The 16,946-nt window shown below is 48.8% G+C and overlaps 1 protein-coding gene across 1 annotated transcript in view; it reads right to left on the bottom strand.

Annotated features, from left to right (window-relative positions):
* Positions 1-16,946, bottom strand: part of LOC144682549 (autophagy-related protein 16-1-like) — an 87,211-nt gene that overhangs the window by 30,277 nt on the left and 39,988 nt on the right. The window contains exons 9-12 of the mRNA XM_078544980.1: positions 15,630-15,723; positions 11,585-11,690; positions 2,607-2,677; positions 1,690-1,761 (exon numbers count right to left, since the gene is read on the bottom strand). Coding sequence (XP_078401106.1) covers positions 1,690-1,761; positions 2,607-2,677; positions 11,585-11,690; positions 15,630-15,723 — 343 coding nt within the window. The remainder of the gene's footprint in view (positions 1-1,689; positions 1,762-2,606; positions 2,678-11,584; positions 11,691-15,629; positions 15,724-16,946) is intronic.

The raw sequence follows: 16,946 nt of genomic DNA, 5'->3' as shown, positions 1-16,946 counted from the left end.
CATAGTGGAACAGAGAGAGACGTGTGGCTCTCTTCCCACTGCCTACAGAAAGTAGATGGTCCGCCCAGAGTATCATTGGGATATCAGATCTTCTTCTCTCCCTGACAGTCTTAATGGGAAGTTGATCGTTTTCTTCCTTCATCGTCTAAGTTCATCTTCAATGCCTTTTCAGTCTCTGATCCAGCAGTGGGTGAAGCAGCTGTGACAGTCTTCCCTGGAGTTGAAGACTATTCCATTCCTTCAGCTTCTGCCCAGAGTCCGTTGAAGGAGCAACAATGTCTTCAGAGTGCCCTGAGTTCTTCTCTTCTGGTCCCAGAGGGTCCAAAGATTGATTCTCTTCAGTCTTTCCCTTCGGATCAGTCTTCCGTTGAAAAGTCTCTGTCGTCCTTGCAGTTCCGTCATCCTGCAGCCGACACAGCTTCCCAGAGAGGCTGACAGCGACGCTGGATAAAGTGTTATCCTGTTCTCAAGATGATGATGTCCTACCAGTTTCAGAAGTAAGTTCTGTTGTCTCCAAGCCATTTCCCCTAAGAGCCAAGAATGCTGAGGGTGATTGAATCAATCCCCCAAGGCTAGGACTTGCGGAGGGGAAGAACGGGAGATGGGGTTCAGTAGAATCAGCAGTTGTAAAAAGGGAGTTACAGAAATGTGATGTAAACAGTTAAAGAAATAGTTTCATGTTGCTTTTAAAAAGTAGAATAGCATACCTGAGGGATGGTGTAGTATAACGAGTTAACAGATGGGATATGCAAATGTATGACGTAGATGATGATGTACCACTGACTCAAAAGAGAGAGAGAGAGAAAGAGAGAGAGAAAGAGAGAGAGAAAGAGAGAGAGAGAGAGAGAAAGAGAGAAAGAAAGAGAGAGAGAGAGAGGAGAAAGAGAGAGAGAGAGAAAGAGAGAGAGAGAAAGAGAGAGAGAGAGAGAAAGAGAGAGAAAGAGAGAGAGAGAAAGAGAGACACAGAGAGAGAGAGCGAGAAAGGAGAAAGAGAGAGGGAGAGAGAGACACACAAGGAGAGAGAGACACACAGACAGAGAGGAGAGAGAGAGAGGAGAGAGAGAGACACAGAGAGAGAGGAGAGAGAGGAGAGAGAGACAGAGAGGATGGGGTTGGAATCATACCTAGAAGCTGCGTGCCCACTCTAACCTGTTTAGAAGTAGTTTAGAGCTCTGTTTATAAAGCAGTGTTAAGCAGATACCAGATAAGTCTACAGTCTGTCAATGAACTAAGTCCCATGCCAAGAGTCCAAGACAGAAGGATATGGCGACAGTTTGGGACACACTCCATGGCCCAGGATGCAGTTCACACTCCCAGGGTAAGTCCTGGGAATGCTACACATGCTCTCCAAGGTAAAAAGCCCTGAAGGAGAGCAGGTGATCTCACTCACAGTCCTGGGTCAAGTTATATCTCGTAGTCAACATAACCAAAACAGATTATCTGCTCATTATCATATTATTGTTTGTGGGAGCTTGCTGTGCACAAATTGGCGGCTGAGTTTCCCCCATCACAACAGTGACCACACTTCAAATGAAATTTTATTGGCTGCAAAAATGCTTTGCATTCTGAAAGGTATTATATAAATGCAAGTTCTCTCTTTTTGTTGCTATGTTTATTGTCGGGAGCAATCGACAAACCAGTAATGCACCAGGGTTTCAGATACAACAAAAGCAATCTGATCAGACATACCTTCAGCTCACAGTCCTTCAGACTCCATAGCCGCGCAGTGTTATCATACGATCCTGCCAAGAGTTGCAGACCCTACAGGAAACAGAGATGAGAGAAGGAAAAAAATGATATTAATTGAGGATCTGGCTTAAAAACGTTTCACTAGTGTGTCATATATACTGTGGCTACAAGAGCCAGAGGTTGGGAATCCTGTGGTGAGTAACTCACCTCCTGACTCCCCAAAGCCTGTCCACCATCTACAAGGCACAAGTCAGGAGTGTGATGGAATACTCCCCACTTGCCTGGATGAGTGCAGCTCCCACAACATTCGAGAAGCTCGACACCATCCAGGACAAGGTCACCTGCTTGATTGGCACCCCACCCACAAACATTCACTCCCTCCACCACCGACGCACAGTAGCAGCAGTGTGTACCATCTACAAGATGCACTGCAGGAATTCATCAAGGCTCCTTAGGCAGCACCTTCCAAACCCACAATCACTACCATCTAGAAGGACAAGGGCAGCAGACACATGGGAACACCACCACCTGGAAGTTCCCCTCCAACTCACTCACCATCCTGACTTGGAAATATATCACCGTTCCTTCACTGTCGCTGGGTCAAAATCCTGGAACTCCCTCCCTAACAGCACTGTGGGTGTACCTACACCACAGGGACTGCAGCGGTTCAAGAAGGCAGCTCACCACCACCTTCTCAAGGGGCAGTTAGAGATGGGCAATAAACGCTGGCCCAGCCAGCGAAGCCCACATCCTGTGAATGAATAAAAAAGAATCTATGATAAGGTGTCAGTTTGGGGGCGGGGAGAGGGCAAGAGTGAACAATCTATGTTTAAATGCCCTAGTTTGGTCATAGTCTGTGACCCACGACACGATCCAACCCGCCCGAGCCCCCAGATTTCAGGTTCCTCTTCACTCACCGAGGGATCAAACTCGATGCTGGTCACTCCATCATTGCTCCCCTCCAAAGTTTTCAGCTTCTGCAGCATTCCTGTTGGTGGAAAATCGAAACGCAGGGTCAGCAGGGGTCGGAACTCCGCCGCTTGTTCCCGAACCCACAAAGCGAACGTCCGTTCCAACAGCAAAGACAACTTGCGTTGAAATAGCACCTTTAATGAAGCAAAACCTCACGGGAGCGATTAGCAGACAAAACCTGACAGCGGGCCCAGTCAGGAGGTATCAGCAGAGGCGACCAAAAGCTCGGTCAAAGAGGTAGGTTTTTAAGGGGCATCTTGTCAAGGAGGAGGGGAGAGGGGGTAGAGAGGTGGAGAGGGTTAGGTTTTATCTGGAAATGCTCCGAGGACTTCACCAAAATAGAGTAAATGTTATGCCACTCCAACCAACATGAGCTACCAGCTGACCTGGACCATGGGAATCTTGCTGGGGCTTCTCCTTGGTCTGTACTATAAATGGGAGGAGGTGGTGAGCTGCTGGAGGAGAGGAGGGAGGGCAGGAGGGTGGTGAGGGCGAGGAGGGCAGGACAACCCTCATCCCCCCCCCCCCAATCAGGACGTCCAGCGCTGTGTCCGAGATCCCCGCCCCCTCTCGCTCAATCCCTGAGCCATCGCTGTAAGGTGCCGGAGTGCGTCAGCCAGGGTATTCCGGACCTTCGGTATTCTCCAGGAACAACGCAGGGGGGAAGAGATGGCAGGAGCTGGTTCATCTTGTTCACAGCTCCCGACTGACCGGAGACAGCGTGTTTAAAAAGGAACCATTTCACCTCCTGAGTACGGTAATCGCCAGGGACAGGCAAACGACAGGTTTTACCCTCAGGCCAGGATTTTACCCTCGTTGGGCGGGCGGGTGCCTGACCCAATCGGGCGTAAAATCACCCGCGATGACATTGAGACGCTTTGCGTGTTCGCGTGATCTTTCGGTCAGCGGGCACACGCGAGAGTTGGCAGCGTGTCCGCCAACAATTCACAGGCCTATTAAGGCCCTTAACCAATTAATTAAATTGTATTTTTCGCTGCCCATCCAACCTTACGGTGGGCGGGTGGGCAAATAGGCCAGGCGGCCTTTGCATTTTTAACGAAGCCTCATCCACGGGCAGGCTGAGGTTTCCAACCATAAATAAAAATCCATTCAATGCTTTTCACCATCATTTTACACGTGCCCCTCTTCGCGTGACTGAATCACACGCGGGGACATGTTTACATCATCTTTTAAAATCTTTATTTCCGTTTCTCCAACTCTCCCGCTCCCTGAAGCGGCTCGGTGCCCTCAGAGAGCTGTCAGCGCCCGCGCTCCCCCCAGCGCCCGCTCTCCCCCCAGCGCCCGCTCTCCCCCCAGCGCCCGCTCTCCCCCCAGCGCCCGCTCTCCCCCCAGCGCCCGCTCTCCCCCCAGCGCCCGCTCTCCCCCCAGCGCCCGCTCTTCCCCCAGCGCCCGCTCTCCCCCCACGCTCACCCTCCTCCTCCTGCCCCCACCCTGGCAGCGCTCAGCTCGGGTTTCACGCCGGCCGGCCGGCCGTTAATTGACCAGCCAGATCGGGGGCCGATCGCGGGCAGAGGGCCGTTTCCCAGCTGACCCCAGGCCTGCCCACTGCGTCTGCCTGAACGGAGAATCCTGGCCTGAGTTTTAAATGAATAAAGAATTGTTTATCGCTTAACGCCCAAATACATGTAATTACATCGACTTACGTACTAATACAGATCAACACATACACACACACAGGAAAAGACTGAGATTACAAAAGGGTTTAGGCCTTAGGATTTCCGGAGTTGTCTGTTATAATTACTCTCCCTCAGGGTGAAACTTGAAATCACGCAGATCCTTTCTTGTGCACTGAAGAAAGGCTCCGGAGGTTTGGGAGGTCGGATTCGCTGTCGTTTAACCTTAGCGGCCGCAGGTTTCCTTTATCCCATCCCAGCCAAGGTGCAAGACTGAGGCCTGGTCGCCAGGCCCCAGTCCAGTCCCTCAGGTCGAGGGTTCGAGGCCGATCGAAGTCACGGCCGACCTGGTGTTTCTGAGGCAGGGGTCATCTTCCTTCGATCGGCGACGATGTTTCTGACCCTGTCGGATCCGTCAAGACCATTAATCAGGAACATAGGGGGCGGGTTCCCCCCTCCCGGGAACAAAGTCATGGTGGAGACAACTCGCTCCCGTGCCAGCCCACCCCGCGGCCGTTAGGGCACTGAGGGCAGGCTAAACAGGCTTCCGCTACCCTCACGGGGGAGGATGCCCCACCTCGGGGGCTGCTGCTGCTGCTGGCCTACCCATTCGGCTGGAAGCCCCAGGAACGCACGAGTGGGGCCTTGCCGGGGCTGCAACCAGTCCCAGGAAGGAGGCCCGTGGTTCCAGGAGCCAGGTAAACCCGGGGTATTGGGCGGGGAAGGTTTGGGCAGCTTAGGGAGGGGGGTGGGGGGTTGGTGGGGCTGGTGTGTTTTTACAGAGCAGGTAGACAGGAAGAAAGGGGGTGTTACTATCTTAGGGGGGGGGGGGCTGCTCCCCGATGCACAAAGGGTGGCCCCTGAAGATAATACCCCACCCCCTTCCCGCCCTTTTAAAAAAAGCGTCTTCAAAAAACAGCCTGCCCACTCCTGCTCGATTGTCCACGCCAACCATGTTACAGCGTGGGCGGTACTATCCAAGTCAATTGGCTTGTTAACAAACTCCGTTGACCCCCAGTTTGATTGTAAAGGTGCGAAGCCTGGACAAACTCATTTTGTCTGCAGGCGGCCGGGTCCCTGTGTACGAACGTGTGTAGCTTCAACCAAGCATACGTGGGCCACATGGTGAGCCTGACCAATCATCTTAAACTTATTGTTAAGTTTTTGGCACCCTTGAGATTGTTCAGCAAGTGCTGTCCAATCACAGAATCACATCTAATGCCAGGCCATTTTTTCCTGAGTTGTGCAGACACAGGCTGGTTGGGTACGGTCAGTACTCTGCCTATTGCAAACAGCCAAAGGGACATGTCTGATACAATCTACCAGTACGGCCTATATATCTGACATCACACCAGCACTGAAATTTATATACCACATTATTCGTCTGTGGGGTAGGCAGAACGTTTTTTTGGCTTGGCGACTGCATTCTGTTGGTGGCGAACACCACTCGTGTTGCTACTGCATAGTCGCAGCGTGAAACCTGTTACTCAAAATGTTGAGACACCGTTCCCTTCCGGACTGGGCACTTTTCAGGTCCAAAAGTGGCAGCCTTAGGCCCATTCACAAGTCTGCGTGGTACACAGTGAGCAATGATCGGGTCGGGGTAGCCATTATCCCTCAGGATGGCTTTTATGCCCCTATTTCGGCATCGAGCTTGCACGGTGAGCAAATGGCTCAGGCCCTTTTTTTATTCGTTCACGGGATGTGGGCTTCACTGGCTAGGCCAGCATTTATTGCCCATCCCTAGTTTCCCTTGAGAAGGTGGTGGTGAGCTGCCTTCTTGAACCGCTGCAGCCCATGTGGTGTAGGTACACCTACAGAGCTGTTAGGGAGGGAGTTCCAGGATTTTGACCCAGCGACAGCGAAGGAACGGCCGATATAGTTCCAAGTCAGGCAGTGGTGTTCCCATGTGTCTGTTGCCCTTGTCCTAGATGTTAGAGTTCGTGGGTTTGGAAGGTGCTGTCCAAGGAGCCTTGGCGAGTTGCTGCAGTGCATCTTGCAGATGGTACACACACTGCAGCCACTGTGCGTTGATGGTGGAGGGAGTGAATGTTTGTGGATGGGGTGCCAATCAAGCGGGCTGCTTTGTTCTGGATGGTGCCAAGTTTCTTGAGTGTTTACCAATAAGGCCAGTTATATAGCACGTGAAACTGTAGGAATCTCAACACATATATTGACCAGTGAAGGTAGGCTTGTGATAGACCGTGGTAGAGAGCCTCCTGGAAGATTTCTCAACTAGCATGTCGAGGAAAAGGAGCTCATCTGACCGCTCCATTTCATAGATGAATTTGAACACAGGAATTAGCCTATTAAGTTGAGCAAGGAAATTCTTACATTCGGCTGCAGTTTCAAATATAGCAAACATATCATCTAGGCTTCAAAAACATGCAAAAGGCATGAAGTTAGGGGTCACTAAATTGAAAATGTGTTTCTCGTGGAAACCAACAAAAGTGTAAGCGACCTAGAGGGGCCCAAACCTGGGCCAAGAGGTGATTTCATAGCAGCACCATTTACTAGTGCAGACAATGGTGTCGCTAAAGCTGAACTCAGCTGTGTGATTTGCTGAAATCATTAGTCCCTTTGGGGTCGCAAAACCAAAAGGAATTTTTCCAGGCATTGCTCCTTTTCAACTGAACAGAAGCTGGAGGACCCTGTTCCTGGTGCATTCCCCATGGCGTGTCCTGAACAGAGCTGACTTGCCTTTATAAAAAATTTAAACGAAGGCTGTGGGGGGAACCGTCCCCACTCGCCAATCAATCAGCGCACTTGTTTCTCGTGCAGTATAAATTGTTGCTCCCTCTGAACTTTGGCATTCTCGCATCCGTCCTGATGAGTGCAAGGCAAAAAGCTCCAACAGCATGTCTCTTTCAAATTATTTGGAGAAGTGCAGCCATTAATCACAGGAAGAGTGGTTTGCATGTTAATGGCTTTTTAAAGGTATGTTTAGAAAGGTCGTTTGCACCTTAATGACTTTGCCAAGACTGTCAAAACTCAGGGGTCTTGGCAGTTTCATGTGTATTGGCAGGAAAGAAAAGGTCACCAGACCTCTCAACTCCACTTTTGTTTTACAGAAAAGTATCCATTTCGGATTTATGCTTCAAAAGTTCATATTTATGGCTCATAAGTTCATACTGCTTGAGCGTGACAGCATCTATTCAGTACTGGGCTCCTAGATCTGCAAGTTTCTGCTTGAGTGCTGTTGGAGCGACACTCATCCAGGCAAGTGTAACGGCATAGAGGCATTGACAGCATATTCACACTCCTGACTTGTGCCTTGTAGAGTGGTGGACAGGCTTTGGGGAGTCAGGAGGTGAGTTACTCTCCATAGAATTCCCAGCCTCAGAACTGTTCCTGTAGCCACAGTATTTATGTGGCTGGTCCAGTTCAGTTTCTGGTCAATGGTAACCCCCCCAGGATGTTGATAGTTAGGGATTCAGTGATGGCAATGCCATTGAACGTCAAGGGGAGATGATTATTATAACACCCACTTAGACCCTGTTTTTACCTTGGCCTAAAAATAAGCCCTAGATATCCACTAAAACACATTGGCCTGTATCGGTGCTGTAAACACTTTGCAAACAAAAAAAATATCTTCAAGCCCGGGTTTTATACCTCCCACGGACCATGGGAAGTCTGTTCTATCAGCGACTTTCCCACCCTCGCTCAGTGTCCCGAGAGGGGCGATTCAGCCACACGTGAACGTGCCAAGAAGATAAACTCTGTGCAGTCTATCCCTGGCTCTCCGAAGTAATGAAGGAAATAATTCCACAAAGCTTGCTTCCTACACCCACGACCCTGACAGCACAATAACAAACACCTCCCACCAAGAATTCAAGCTTTGAGCTTCACCTGTGAATTGATTTCTTAAGTAGATTGTTCATTAAATAAGAGAGAGAGAGAGAGACAGAACTCTTAATTGTTACATCCTCACTAGGGAAAATAATTTCTCATCTTGCTTAGCACTCGCAGCTGTTGTATTTTTGCCTTAGTGGGCGTCCAACAAAGGGACAGTTGATTGATTCCTGGGATGAGAAGGTAGCCATCTCATTGAGTCATTTTTTTTTTATTATTTGTTCACTGGGCCAGCATTTATTGCCCATCCCCAATCGCCCTTGAGAACTTGCTAGGCCATTTGAGAGTCAACCACACATCGCTGTGGGTCTGGAGTCACATGTGGGCCAGAACAGGTAAGGGCGGCAGATTTCCTTCCCTACAGGACATTAGCAAACCAGATGGGTTTTTTTTACAACAATCGACAATGGTTTTTCATGGTCATCGTCAGACTTTTAATTCAAGATTTTTTTTTATTGAATTCAAGTCTCACCCTCTGCTGTTTTGGGATTTGAACCCTGGTCCCCAGAGCATTACCCTGGGTATCTGGAGTTATAGTCCAGTGGCAATACCACTACGCCACCACCTCCCCTGTCAATATTCACAGAGTTTATAATACTGAGAGGTGATCGTATTGAAATATATAAAATTCTTACAGGGGTTGACAGCAGAGACAGCGTTTCCCCTAATTGAAGACGCTAGAATGTTAATGGCATGTTAATTATATTGTTAAGATGCACAGGTTAAGGGTCCAGTTTAATTAAGTACCTAGAGCACGTATAAAGAGAGACTGCCAGGACGCTGGGTTGGTAAGTAGGTGGCAGAGATATGTAATAATTAATTCTGAAAATTAACGAACTATCAAGAGAAGGATTTGTGTCTAATGTCATGCTTCACTACCTGGCTTGGGATTCATTTCCAATAGGACATGAGGTCACGGTCTCAGAATTAAGGGGTCGGCCATTTAGGACTGTGACAAGAATAAATTTCTTCACTTAGAGGGTTGTGAATCTTTGGATTCTCTACCTCAGAGAGCCATGGGTGCTGAGTGGTTGAGTATATTCAAGGCTGAGATCAGTAGGTATTAGTGCACTGAGGAAATCAGGAATACAAGGATCAGATGGGAAGGTGACATTGAGGTTGAAGATCAGTCATGATCTTATTGACTGGCAGAGTGGCTCACAGGACTATTTGGTCTGTTTCTCCCCCTATTTATTATGCTCATGTTGTCTCACTCAGTAGCCATTGTCTGAACATTCATCCAGATCATTTCCATCAGAGCCCCCACAGTGATTCTCCCGTATTATCGGAATTCAGGCCTTAGTTATACTGGTCCCTCACACTCAAGTATTGAACATAGTATGACACAAAACAGAAGGAGGCCATTCGGCCCATCACCAATGCGCTGACTCTTTGAAGGACCGATCCAATTAGTCCCACTGTCGTTTACAGGTATTTCTTTCTCAAGCGTCTATCCAATTCCCTTTTGAGATTATTATTAAATCTGCTTCCACTATCCTGGCAGGCAGCACACTCCAGATCATAATACTTCCACATCCCAACTTCCTCACCCTATCCTGCAATCGCCTCTTTCTTTATGTTTATCACTGGCACTCATTTATCCAATTCCCTTATCTTATTCAAGAAATTTGTTATCCTGAAATCTACTCCTACATAATGAAGCAGTCTGTGTCCATATGCAGTGAGACCTGGACAACATTCAGGCTTGGGTTGATAGGTGCCAAATAACATTCGCATCACAAGCAATGACTATCTCCAAGAGGAATAAGGAAAATAAACTCTTAGATACCAGCTCCTCCCTCACACACACTCATGCATGCACACTCTCACACCCACACATGCACACACTCACTCACACCCGCTCTCTCTCTCTCGCACACCCGCTCTCTCTCTCGCACACCCGCTCTCTCTCTCTCTCGCACACCCGCTCTCTCTCTCTCTCGCACACCCGCTCTCTCTCTCTCGCACACCCGCTCTCTCTCTCTCTCGCACACCCGCTCTCTCTCTCTCTCGCACACCCGCTCTCTCTCTCTCTCGCACACCCGCTCTCTCTCTCTCGCACAACCGCTCTCTCTCTCTCTCGCACAACCGCTCTCTCTCTCTCTCGCACACCCGCTCTCTCTCTCTTGCACACCCGCTCTCTCTCTCTCGCACACCCGCTCTCTCTCTCTCGCACACCCGCTCTCTCTCGCACACCCGCTCTCTCTCTCTCGCACACCCGCTCTCTCTCTCTCGCACACCCGCTCTCTCTCTCTCGCACACCCGCTCTCTCTCTCTCGCACACCCGCTCCCTCTCTCTCGCACACCCGCTCTCTCTCTCTCGCACACCCGCTCTCTCTCTCTCGCCCGCACACAGGCCTGAATTTTCAGCTCGGTGGGAGGGCACAATTGGCGGGTTTGGGATTGGTCAGGAAATGAACCGCTGACCACGATCGACCCCCCGGCCACGATTTTGCACACCGAAAAGCTCAGCGCTGCCAGGGTGGGGGCGGGAAGACGGCGGGAGGATTGAGGGGGGGCAATGACATTTCCATGGGTGCGGGCGAGCGCTGAGAGAAAGCTCTCCGAAGGCAGAGAGCTGCAGACCCAAAAACCAGCAAATCAAGTTTTAAATGTCAGGGAAAAAGTCTCCAAGCATCACAATCGGGCACATGAACATATAGATGATAAAAATGCTGCCAATAGATTTTTATTTTAATTTTATTTAATAACTGAAATCTCATCCCACCCTTGGATGAGGTTTTATGAAAAATGCAGAGTCCACCTGGTCAACTCGCCGGTCAGCCGACGAAGAGGTTGGACAGACCACGAAAATCGGAGATAACTGGGCCGTTCGTGGGATTAGTTACCCTCTCAAAGCTGGAAGCACACCGAGGGAGCGCCCAGCAAAATACCGCGCGCGCACAGGATGACATCAGGATGCTCGCCCGACGTCTTCTCGCGCAATTTTACACCCGATCGGGTCAGGTACACATCTGCCCCTGTGGGATGTGAAATTCTGCCCACACTCCCTCTCACGTACACTCTCTTTCACACACTCACACACGCAAACGCACATGTGCACACACATGTATACACACACAGACATTTACATACTCACACACACATATGCACGCACGCACACACACACAGACATTCACATACACACACACATGTATACACACACATTCACATACTCACACATACACACACACAAACATATGCACACACGTACGCACACACACAGGCAGACACACACACACGTTCACTCTCACACACATATAAACACACACACTCACACATACACGCACAGATTCTGAGCCTATCTCACTCTCAATTCTTTCTAAGATTTCAGATTCTTGCTTTTATTTATTTTGGCTGTAACCGCAGTTAATTTGGTGACTATTCAGTTTATTTTACATTCTGCCCGTTGTCCAGGTGACCTTCGTAGTTCTCACCTCCAACAATGTCCCACAGCTTCACTGTCCTATCACTGCCTCCTGTGGCCAAGAGTCTGGAGTTTGGAGAAAACTTGACAGCATTAACCTCGCCATCGTGTGCTTCCTGGTTAAAAGAGCAAAAAAAAAACAAATATTCAGAAGTAATTGTTGTATTTTCAGTGTGAATTTGATAGTAACAGAGTTCAGGAAGAGACAAACAGGCTACAGGAACGGGCAGACGCGGCAGGTGAAATCGAATGCAGAGAAACGTGAAATGATACATTTTTGTAGGAAGATTGGAGAGGTGATATAAAATAAAGGGTACAGTCAGTCACCTGGTAGTACAGAACTTTAATATTTCTGGAAAGAGAGACATGTTATCGAGGCTTTTTGTCTTGCACTCATCAGGACAAATGCAAGAATATCAAATTTCAAACAATCACAACAATTTATACTACAGGAGAGAAAGGGGACTGACTGGTCAGCATGATTGGTCGGCCACATGTCCCAACAATTTGTTTGGTTCATCGGCTGATCGTAATAGGCAGAGTCCAGACCGTACTCAACCAGCTCACACTTGCAAAGCCAAAACAAAACATCTGCTCTTAGATGTGATAATCCAGAGTGGGATGTGGGCTGGCTAGGTCAGCATTTATTGTCCATTCCTAATTGCCCTTGAGAACTAAGTGGCTTGTTAAGAGTCAACCGCATCGCTGTGGGTCTGGAGTCACACGTAGGCCAGACCGGGTAAGGACGGCAGATTTCCCTCCCTACAGGGACATTAGTGAACCAGATGGGTTTTTATGACAATCAACAATAGGCTTGTAGTTCCAGGCTTTTTATTTTGAATAAAATTTCATCATCTGCCATGGTAGGATTAAAAATCCCAGGTCCCCAGAGCATTACCCATGGTCTCTGGATTACTAGTCCAGCGACAATACCATTGCACCCCCGCCTCCCCCTGTCAATAGCTGCACTAACAACCAATTTAAGATAATCAGTCAAGTTCATAACACGACTCATTCCCACTTGCTTGAAGCGACATACATTCAGGGACCTGCTCTCTGCAAACAAAAGGAATACGTTCAACCCTTGCCCCTTTTTTAAAGAACCGGGGAACCTGGGGAGCCAATAGTTCCCCGTTGCCTTTCCCATGGCAACACCTCGGCGAGAGTTGACTTGCCAACCAACTCACCGAGGCTCCTTAGACAGCACCTTCCAAACCCACGACCACTACTATCTAGAAGGAAAAGAGCAGCAGATAGATGGGGACACCACCACCTGGAAGTTCCCCTCCAAGCCACTCACCATCCTGACTTGGAAATATATCGGCCGTTCCTTCACTGTCGCTGGGTCAAAATCCTGGAACTCCCTCCCTAACAGCACTGTGGATGTACCTACACCACATGGACCGCAGCGATTCAAGAAGGCGGCTCACCATCAGCTTCTCAAGGGCAACTAGGGATGGGCAATAAATGCTGGCCCAGCCAGCGAAGCCCACATCTCATGATTGATTTTTAAAAAGCGTCATTTTCTCCTGTCGTACAAATTGCTCTGATCATTTGAAATTTGGTATTCTTGCATTTGCCCTGATGAGTGCAAGACAAAAAGCTTTGGCTCTCTTTTCAGCGATGTAAAGGGAATAATTTCAAAGGAGGTGCAGGGACAGAGAGACCTGGGGGTATATGTGCACAAACCATTGAAACTAGCAGGAAGGATGATAACAAGGCATATGGGATTCTGAGCTTTATAAACCAGAGGCATAGAGCACAGAAGCAAGAAAGTCAGGCTAAACCTTTACAAAACACAGATTATTGCTGAAAAAAGAAATTTTGTTGAAACTTTTCACCCTGCACTCATCAGGACAATCACAAGAATACCAATGTCAGGGAAACAACAACAAACACCGACTAGGCCTCAACTGGAGAATGGTGTCCAATTCTGTGCCCAGCGTAAATCCTACGCTTTAGGAAGGACGCAAAGACCTTGGAGAGGGTGCGGAGGAGATCTACCAGCGCGGTTCCAGGGATGAGGGGACTTCAGTTAACGTGGAGGGGCTGGAGAAGGCGGGATTGTTCTCCTGGGAGCAGAGAAGATTAAGGGGGAAATTTGACAGAGGTGCTCAAAATGACAAATGGTTTTGAGAGAGTAAGTAAGGAGAAACTGTTTCCAGTGGCAGGAGGGTCGGTGACCAGAGGGACACAAGACTGAAGAGAATCGGCGAAAGGACCAGAGGGAGAGATGAGGATTTTCTTTTTGGAGAAACACAGTTGTGATCTGGAATATGCTCCTGAAGGAGCATTGGAAGCAGGTTCAACAGTAAATTTGAAAACGGGATTGGATATTTTAATTCATTCACAGGATGTGAGCCTTGCTGGTAATTTACTCTCCGTCAATGGTTGTCCTTGAGAAGATGGTGGTGAGACTTTTCTTTAAACACAACTGATTGACTTGCTAGGCCATTTCAGGGGGCAGTTCAGAGTCAACCATATTGCTGTGGGCCTGGAGTTACATGTAGGCCAGACTGGGCTAAGGACGGCAGATTTCCTTCCCTAAAGGGACATTAATGAGGGCTTTTGGCAACAATCTGGTAGTCTCCTGGTCACTATTACTGAGACTAGATTTTTATTAAATAAATTAAAAACTTGAAAAGGAAAAACATTGCAGGACGAAGGGTAGGTGGGAGGGGGTGGGATTAATCGGATTGCTCTTTTCAAAGAGCTGGCACAGGCACGATGGGCCGAATGGCCTCCTGCTGTGTCGCGTCTTCTTTCTGAATTTCTCTCCTCTTCTCGTGAGGGCGCGACTGCAGCACTTCTCCGTGGGGGTCACCTGGGTAAGTCACTCCCCTGTCCACGTTTCCTAGGCAGGTTGTCTGACTATGGGGGGCTTCACACTCGCACTTACGGTGCACACGTGGGCATCGCTCAACGCCGATCGAGAGAGGCACTTGGGTGATGTTATCTCTATCTGGACAGGGATGCTGAGGTCAAATTGTAACAAACCCAGGCGTGGGAATAAACTTGGACGCCCCCCCCCTGATTGGTGTAGCTCAATGCACCATTCAGTGCTGCCACAAGACACTTACAAAGATTGGGAGTAAAAATATCAGGACCGACTCCTGGTAGAACAATAATTAGAACAGTGCTGTTGGAAAACAAAATCTCTCTTTTCTATACTGCCTTTTACAGCCTCCAAGCATCCCAAATCACTTTACAATCAATGAAGCTCAACACCGTCCAGGACAAAGCAGCCCCGCTTGATTGGCACCCCATCCACAAACATTCACTCCCTCCACCACCGACGCACAGTGGCAGCAGTGTGTACCATCTACAAGATGCACTGCAGGAACTCACCGAGGTTCCTTAGGCAGCACCTTCCAAACCCACGATCACTACCACCTAGAAGGACAAGGGCAGCAGACAGATGGGAACACCACCACCTGGAAGTTCCCCTCCAAGCCACTCACTTTCCTGTCTTGGAAATATATCGGCCGTTCCTTCACTGTCGCTGGGTCAAAATCCTGGAACTCCCTCCCTAACAGCACTGTGGGTGTACCTACACCACAGGGACTGTAGCGGTTCAAGAAGGCAGCTCACCCACCACCTTCTCAAGGGCAACTAGGGATGGGCAATAAATGCTGGCCCAGCCAGCGACGCTCACATCCTGTGAATGGATTTAAAAAAAGTAATTTTGAAGTGTAGTCACTGTTGGAATGTAGGAAACACAGCAGCTAATTTACGCACAGCAAGATTCCACAATCAGCAATGTGATCATCTGTTTTTGTTATAATTATGCTTTCCCTCAGGGCTGCACTGGCAGCGTCAGACTGCACTTTTTCCTGAACTCTCTGGAAGGGGGACTTGAACTCACAACCTTGTGACTCGGAGGTAAGAGCGTGCTACCCACCGAGCAGACACAAGCCTGATAGATGGGACCTGGTTAATGGTGTCCGGGTCATGTTCACACTGACACTGCTAACTGAGGCAGCAGAGGGACCCCCCCCTCCCTTTCTGCTGTTCTCCAGACTGCAATCACAGTGAACAGTTTAATGGTCACTTACCAAACTGTGCCGCACTCTGGCTGGAACTCTTGCAACTGAACAGAAGGAGGTTGGGCTGCAATCGAAGTTGTTGAAAGATGTACTTGACCGTTTCCTGTTAGAATTCAGAAGAAGAGAGCACACACAAACATACACACACACATGCACATGCACACACACAAATACACACATGCACACACAAACATACACACACACATGCACATGCACACACACAAATACACACATGCACGCACATGCACACACAAACATACACACACACATGCACATGCACACACAAATACACACATGCACGCGCATGCACACACAAACACGCACACACAGATGCACACACGCACACACACGCATGCGCGCGCACACACAGATGCACATGCACGGATACACACAGGTGCATGCACACACACACAGATGCACACACACGGACACACACAGGTGCACGCACACACACACAGATGCACACGCATGCACACACATACACAAACACACAGATGCACACATGCACACACACACAGATGCACACGCATGCGCACACACACACAAACACACACACAGATGCACACATGCACACACACACAGATGCACACGCATACACACACACACAGATGCACACATGCACACACACACAGATGCACACGCATACACACACAGACACACAAACACACACAGATGCACACATGCACGTACACACAGATGCACACACATGCATGCACAGACAAACAAACACACACACAAGGATGCATACGTGCACGCACGCACACATAAACACATGCATGCAAACACAAACACACAGACACAGACGATGTGCAAAGGCAGACACACACACAGAGACGGAAAGAAACAGAGAGAGAGACACAAACACAGAGGCACACACGCAAAGACACAGTCACACACACAGATTGTCAGACACACGCGCGTGCACAGACACACCACACACAAAGACACAGCCATACACACAGAAACACCCACACAGTTACAGTCAGACACATGCACACAGGTGCGCGTACACATACACACAGACAGACACACACACACACACATGTGCGTAAGTAAGGTTAAATTCAGCCTGTCTTGACTGCAGACTAGATAGAAATGATGGGGAGGCAAACAGGGTAACTGGAGACATAGAAATGAGGGAGTGGGCAACATACAGCAGTTAATAAATAAGTTAAATGAATAAGATGGAAAGTCAGCCAATTAGAAAGACAGTTCCCTCCAAATAGGCAAATTAATTTACTTTGACAGCTTGGTCATATAAAGACTGACACACAATGTGTTTTTTTTTCACTGAATATAGTTTGTATATAAACACACCAAAGTTGA

Source organism: Cetorhinus maximus, chromosome 7 (assembly GCF_964194155.1).
Source record: "Cetorhinus maximus chromosome 7, sCetMax3.hap1.1, whole genome shotgun sequence".
Classification (NCBI taxonomy): Eukaryota; Metazoa; Chordata; class Chondrichthyes; order Lamniformes; family Cetorhinidae; genus Cetorhinus; species Cetorhinus maximus.
Note: the sequence above shows the minus strand (reverse complement) of the source record. Positions and strands in the feature narration are given on the sequence as shown.